This window comes from Humulus lupulus, chromosome 1 (assembly GCF_963169125.1).
Source record: "Humulus lupulus chromosome 1, drHumLupu1.1, whole genome shotgun sequence".
Lineage (NCBI taxonomy): Eukaryota > Viridiplantae > Streptophyta > Magnoliopsida > Rosales > Cannabaceae > Humulus > Humulus lupulus.
In genome coordinates this window covers 219701185-219708432 of record NC_084793.1, presented here as the reverse complement: position 1 = coordinate 219708432, position 7248 = coordinate 219701185, and the positions used below count along the sequence as shown (strand labels likewise).

The 7248-nt window shown below is 37.6% G+C and overlaps 1 protein-coding gene across 1 annotated transcript; it reads left to right on the top strand.

The window, feature by feature from the left end:
* Nucleotides 1-211: 211 nt before the first annotated feature.
* LOC133829622 (uncharacterized) lies at nt 212-4098 on the top strand. The gene is made up of 4 exons (XM_062259354.1): nt 212-537; nt 648-1602; nt 1691-2684; nt 2792-4098. Exons 1-4 carry the CDS (start codon nt 212-214, stop codon nt 4096-4098), a joined length of 3582 nt encoding a protein of 1193 aa, XP_062115338.1.
* Nucleotides 4099-7248: the final 3150 nt, after the last annotated feature.

Genomic DNA, 7248 nt, shown 5'->3' with positions numbered 1-7248 from the left:
TAACTAAAATACTATATTTTGTTTTTAAAAGCTAAAAACTGTTTTTTGAAAACAAGTTGGGGTGTTTGGCGTTGTTTTCAGAAAATAAATTTTAAAAACAAAGTTACAAAAAACAGAAAATTTTGAGAACAAAAAGTTGTTTTTTGTTGTTCTCAAAATTTTTTGCCTATAAATTATATTATATTGCTGAAGGGTCGGGTTGCTCCCTTCCATGGCGAAGCGGAAGAAGTCGATTCGTAAGCCTGATATTCTCACTGATGATCGGCCTGAGATTGCTCAACAGAAGGTTGGGCTCGGCTCTGAGGGAGGCGCGGTCGCCGATCTTGAGCAGGGCAAGGAAGCGCCTAGGTCTGGGAATGTACAGGATGGTTCGATAGATCATGTGCTGGGCAAGGAAGTGCCAAGTCCTGGGTTTGTGCAGGAGGGTTTGACAGATCAACAGGGTAAGAATTCCAAGCCTTTTGTGGCGGAGGACGATGGTTTGGGTGCTGGGAAGGGTATGTCTCCTGGGCGGATAAGAGTGAAGAAGAAGACAGAGTAACGGAAGAGGTGTTCCAGTCCGATTCACAGCGTCGATGATAGCAATTCTGTTCGAATACAATTTCATTTTCTGAGCCGAAGTTAGAATTCACTAAACCTCTCTATAGGAATGGGCAGAAATTGGCTCAAGTGGATGTTGAAGAGGTGCAGATTCAGTCAGCGAACTGGAGCTCTGCAGTGGTTTGTATGGTCCTTGGAGCTAATCCTCCAATTGCAGTGTTTGAAGGCTTCATCAAGAGGGTTTGGGGTCATCTAGGGATTGTCCAAATTTCTAGGATGACTTTGGGGCTTACTTTGGTGAAATTCAACGATGAAGCAACAAGAGACCATGTACTTGAGAATGGAGTTCTTCAATTTGATAGAAAACCTGTCATTGTGAGGCCATGGACAGCAGACCTTAGTGCGATTCGTTTGATTCATTCAGTTCCGCTGTGGATTCGTCTTCATGATCTGGGTCTGCAATATTGGGGGAGTAAGTGTATTAGTGCTTTGGTTAGCACGATTGGCAAACCTCTTTTAGTTGATAAATTTACTAAGGATCGGTCTCGTGTTCAGTTTGCGAGGGTGTTGGTAGAGATGGAAATTACAGATAATCCTCACCATAGCTTTCAATTCATCAATGAACATGGTCAGGTGGTTGAACAAGGAATAGAGTATGAGTGGTTACCTACAAAATGTAAGAGCTACTCGGGTTTTGGGCATACAATGGCTGATTGTCGAAAGGATCATAAGGCAGTTTGGGTGGAGAAAATAGTTCACTCTAAGGTCGAGAATCCTCTGGACAAACAAGAGTTTTCAGAGGGACCTAAGGAAGGGATAACAGAGGAGGCAATGGAGGGGCCTAAACATATAGAAGCCTTAGAAAAAGGTAAGGGTGATCCTTCTCTTTCGGTGGAGACTGATTCTGGGCTGAAGCAAAACAGGGAAGTGAAGTGGTTAACTCCAAAGCGAGTTATCTCTCAGAGACAGGGTCAAGGAGCTGGTAGTTCTTCTGTGGCTGTTGCGTTTCATCATCAGAAAAACCAGTATGGCATTTTGCAGGAGCAGGAACGGGGAGGTAAGGTTGGGTATCCTGAGGGAATCTATTCCAATGAATAATTACTCTATTTTAAATTGGAATGTTAGGGGGCTGAATTAGGTGAATAAACAGGGTTCTGTTCAAGAAGTTTTTAGGAAGTATAAAATTGGTATTAGTGGTCTATTGGAGACCAAATTACGTGGGAATAAACTTGATGAATTTATGGAGCATAAATTCCCTAACTGGGAGTTTTATTCTAGTTCAGTAACTGAGGGTAGATTGTTAATTCTTTGGCGGAAAGGGATAGCCCGTTTGAGTATTTTGGAAGACTCACCTCAGTTGGTTCATTGTCAGGTTAATTGGGTTGGTCACCAGGAGGTTTTCTTTGTTTCTTTTGTGTATGGATTCAATTCAGTGGAAAATAGAAGGAGTCTTTGGCGGGATTTAACTCGTATTCCGGGTTCAGTCAAAGCGTGGTTGGTTCTTAGGGATTTTAACACTCCTTTTTCAGGAGGTGATAGGTCTGGAGGAAGTGCTATTTCTAGTTCCGAACTGGCTGATTCTATTGATTGGAGAAATATTGCTAAAACAGAAGCTATCAAGAGCATAGGCTCTTTTTTCACGTGGACAAACAACCAGGCAGGCTTAGAAAGGATTTATTCTAAAATTGATCATGCTTTTATAAATGAGGAGTGGTTGGAAAAGTTCCCTCAATGTATGGCTGTGTTTCAATGGGAGGTGGTGTCAGATCACTGTTCTTGCTTAATTTCTAACTTCCCCTTGAAGTTGATGGGAACAAAGCTATTCAGATTTTTCAATTTATGGGCAAATCACCCTGATTTCAATCACCTGGTTTTGAAGAGTTGGAGAGTTCCTGTGCATGCTACTAGTTTAAAGGCTATTTTTATCAGGTTAATTCGGCTGAAACACCAACTTAAGAAGCTCAATAGGGACAGATTTGGAGATGTTGGCGCCTGTTACCAATCAGCTCTAGAGGCTTTTCAAACAGTTCAATTAAAAGCTCAGGAGAACCCTCATAATCATCAGTTGCAAGAAGTGATTAAGGACAGAGCTTCCGAATACCACTATCAAGAACATATCTATCATAGCTTCCTTGTCCAGAGAAGTAAAATTAACTGGATAAGGAAAGGAGATGTTAATTCATCTTTTTTTCATTCTTTTCTTAAAAAGAGGAAAGCTGATAATTCCATTGTGTCATTTTTAATGAGAAAGGTTTGCTGGTTGATAATGGCAAGGAGGTGGTAGACCATTTTGTTAAGCATTTCCAGAATCACCTTGGCAGTTCAAGCTCAGCTACAGGGACTATGAACCAGAACAGTATAGCTACTGGTTCTAAACTATCAGTGGAGCAGCAACTCTACCTCCTTAATCCCTTTACTGTTAAGGAAATTAGAGCTGCATTGTTTAGTATTCCTAGTACTAAATCTCCTGGACCGGATGGATATGGCTCTGGCTTCTTTAAGTCTATGTGGAAGGATATTGGCCAAGATATTTGCTCAGCAATAATGCATGGTTTTTCTACTGGTCAGTTCCCAAAGGAGCTTCATGAAACAACTTTATCCTTGCTCCCTAAAGTGGTTAACCCAGCGAGAGCCTCTGATTATAGACCTATCGCGTGTTGCTCGACCTTGTATAAGGTCATGGCTAAGTTGCTTTGTTCTCGGTTAGCAGTGGTGCTGCCCTCTCTCATACAATCTAACCAAGGTGCGTTTGTTCGTGGTAGATCTATTGCGCATAATATCATGATTCTTCAGGACTTAATTAAGAATTATGGTAGAGCTCTTACCTCTCCTCGTTGTGCAATCAAAATTGATCTTAGCAAGGCTTATGATATGGTGGATTGGTATTTTTTGGAAAACCTCTTGAAGGCCTACTATTTTCCTATGAAGTTTATAGGCTGGGTTATGAACTGCATCAAGAATACTTCTTATTCCTTATTGATTAATGGCCGGGTGCAAAGTAGTTTCAAGGGGGAAAAAGGTCTGCGTCAAGGGGACCCGATGTCCCCTCTTCTCTTTGTTCTCATCATGGAATACATGACAAGGTGTTTGCAACTGGATGCCAGATCTCCTTCTTTTCGGTTTCATCCTATGTGTAAGAGCTTGAAACTCATTAATTTGTGTTTTGCCGATGATGTAATTCTATTTTGCAAGGGCTCTTGTGCTACTGTAAATATCCTTAAGGAATCTCTAAGAAAATTTAGTGAAGAATCTGGGCTGTCTATTAACACCAAAAAGTCTCAGATTTATTTTGGAGGGGTTTCGACAGATGTGAAGACTAAGATTCTGCAGGTGCTTCAGCTTCCAGCAGGGTCTTTCCCTCTTCACTATCTTGGGGTGCCTTTGAGGCCTACCAAGTGGAAGCATGCGGACTGTGAAGTTATAATTCAAAAGATGAGAACTAAGCTTTTTTCATGGTCTAGTAAACATCTTTCTTATGCTGGCCGATTACTTCTGATTCAATCTGTTTTATTCGGTTTGAGAAATTTCTGGATGTCAGTTTATTGCCTCAAAGCATAATAAAGGAGGTTGAGAAGTTATGTAGACAGTTTCTGTGGGGAGCCTCTGGAACTCGTAGCAAGCTTCACATGGCGTCTTGGCATCAAGTATGTATGCCTAAGGCTTATGGTGGGCTTGGTCTTAGGGATGGAGCTAGCTGGAATAGAGCTCTGCTGGCAAAGTATGTGTGGGTTGTTTCAACTAAGCAAGACTCTTTGTGGGTTAAATGGATCCAACATGTGTATCTAAAGGGGGCTAACTTTTGGGACTATGATTTGAAGCAAGACTCTAGCTGGTATTGGCGTAAACTCTGCCACCTCAGGAAGAGATTCAGTGAGAATGAGGTTTTGGCTGCTGGCTGTTCTGGGAGTTTCAGACCATCTAAGCTGTACAACAGCACCCTAAACCAGCATATTGCTGCCTATAAAAATGCAGTATGGTGTCGCACCTCTCTCCCAAAACACAGGTTTTTATTATGGATGGTGGTCAATTCATTTTTCCTAACTAGAGATAACTTGACCAAGTGTAATATTCATATTGAGAGCACTCTCTGCCCGGTTTGTGAAGACCAAAGGGAGAGTCATGGCCATTTATTTTTCGAGTGCTGCCTGTCCAGGAAAGTTCTGACCTGCATTTTCTCTTGGCTTGGATTTCATGCCTGGTCCACCAGTTTCTCGGACTGGACCTTGAGACTCAGTTTTGGGAATAATGATAGTATGAGCATGGTTATTAACATGATCCTTGCAGCTGTGGTTTACCAAATTTGGAGAAATAGAAACAGATGCATCTATGATGGTTGTTCTCTTTCAGCAAATTGTATAGCCAAAGACATTATATCCTTAGTTCAAATCAGATTAGTCAATGTTAATAGTAGAAAGTCCCTCCCTCATATCAAGCTTTTTTTAAGGAAGCTTTCTTGTATGTAATTTGAGGGTGCTGCTGTTTGGTTTTTGCTGGTTGTTGGGCAGTTTTGCTCCTGTTTTGTAATTGCTTGTTTGATCAATGAAGCTTTTTCTTCTTGACCAAAAAAATAAATAAATAAATTTTGCCTATCTTTTTTTTTCTTACATAACTTTTTTAATTATTATTATCTAACATAATTTATTGTCACATCATTTTCTTTCTCATTAGTTTCTCTCTCTTCACTTTCTCTCACATCACTTTCTCTCTCATCACTTTCTCTTTCCTTATTTTCTCTCTCATCACTTTCTCTCTCCTTACCTTTTCTCTCTTGCTATTTTCTCTTTCATCATTTTCTATCTCCTTATTTTCTCTTGCACCATTTATTATATCCTCACTTTCTCTCTCATCACTTAATAATTCCTTATTTTCTCTCTCGCTATTTCCTCTCTCTCTACTCACTTCTCTCTCTTCACTTTCTTTCTCATCACATTCTCTTTCATTTTTTCTTACATCGATCAACTTCTCTCTTCTCAATTTCTATTTCTTCAAATTTTCTCTCTTTACTTTCTCACTCCTTATTTTTCATCATTTTTTCTTTCAAATTATTTTATCTCATTATTTATTACAAACTTTTAAAAGATTTTTATCTTTGTAAATATATTTGTTAATTTTTTATTTAACATTTAAAAAAAACTAAATTTTTTTTTAGAAAACATTAACCAAACACCTCTTGTTTTTTTAAAACTACAAAAATTGTTTTCTGTTCTCAATTCTGAGAACACAACTTTGAAAACAGAAAACAGAAAACAAAGACAAACAGGACCTTTGTCTCTTCATGTGTTTTGTTGATTTTTCTCCATTGGGTAAATTCATAGAAACATGAAAAGGGTATACATGTGGTTTATGTATGAGTAGTTTTCGATAAATAAATTGCTGTACGTATGTGTATTCATGTATATGGCGTAGGTGTGTGTGTGTATTTGGGCAAGCATGAAGAATTAAAGAAATAAACATGTATGTGTGAGTAAAGTATCTAAGAAAATATGGATATGGGTTGCTATGTATATATAAGTGATGTTAGAATTTGTTGTCTTGGTAATAAAGATTTATAATGGAATAGTATTGTTCTTTAAATCATGATGTCTTGGGTAATCAAAATGCAAATTCAATTAGACACATACTATTGTGATAAAATTTGATCAATTATGTGCAAGAAAACACAATCACAAAATAGCTAATAAAGTGATAAATATTCGAGATCGTCTCCACGGGGATTGCAAATTAAAACTAAGTGCACAAATCAATTACCAAACAGTTGCAAAAGTAACAAAATTAATTTGTTTTTATTTTTGTAAACTAACACTACTTGAGATCAATTAAAAATGCTTAAAAATAAACTGAAATGTCAATCTTAAAGTGAGAATAAATCAATTGGTTGAAATGAGCTTGAATTATTAAATCCCTCTATGTCAAGTGACCTGTACATTTTGCTGCAGAAAAATCTCAGCAAAATTCCCAAAGTTAACAAGAATTCTAATTAAGTTCATAGTACCTTCCTAAATCCTATGGTATTAATTATTTCACCTAATTAAACATAGTCTTATGCCAATCAAGTTTAAGAATTTAGATTTAAGCATCAATTCACAATTGTTGCACAAGGAAAATAACACATTCCTATGCTATTACAAAACATAACCTAACAAGATTATCTACTTGTGTCATTCAAATATATTCATTATATTCAAACTTTCCAGCACAAATATAACTAATCATCTTGCCATTCGTGGCCAAACAACAACAAGAATTCATCATAAGCATATTTGAATGAACAATGGGTAAGTTGCTAAAATAAAGTGCTAGAAATTGAGAACTAGGACATAAAGTTCATTAATAATTCACGCCTCAAAATATCTAGTTCATGGCTAAATCAAGAAACACAAATACAAGTTCAAATATGTCCATGTGTAATCAAACAAAAAATACTAGAAAAAATAGCCCTAAATGATGATGAAATTAATATTCTCTTCTTCTCATCTTCTTTTTTCTTCCTTTCCTTCTTTTTATTGATGAATTCTCCTTTGTACTTGATGCTTTCCTCACAAAAAATGGCTCAATATAGTAATGGAGGTTGTCCTTCCTTTTCTTTTTTTTAGCTAGGGTACAAAACCCTTTTTCCCAAAGTACACAAATACCGTCCCAAAATTTTACACGTGAGACTCTAATTTTTCTTCTAGAATTCTCTCCAAATGCAGTCCAATATCTCTGATT

Coding starts and splice junctions, on each gene's coding strand:
- LOC133829622 (XM_062259354.1), top strand. CDS start 212: ATGGCGAAGCGGAAGAAGTCGATTCGTAAGCCTGATATTCTCACTGAT. Junction 538..647: donor AGAGTGAAGAAGAAGACAGA/GTAACGGAAGAG, acceptor ACCTCTCTATAG/GAATGGGCAGAAATTGGCTC. Junction 2,685..2,791: donor TAGCTTCCTTGTCCAGAGAA/GTAAAATTAACT, acceptor TTAATGAGAAAG/GTTTGCTGGTTGATAATGGC.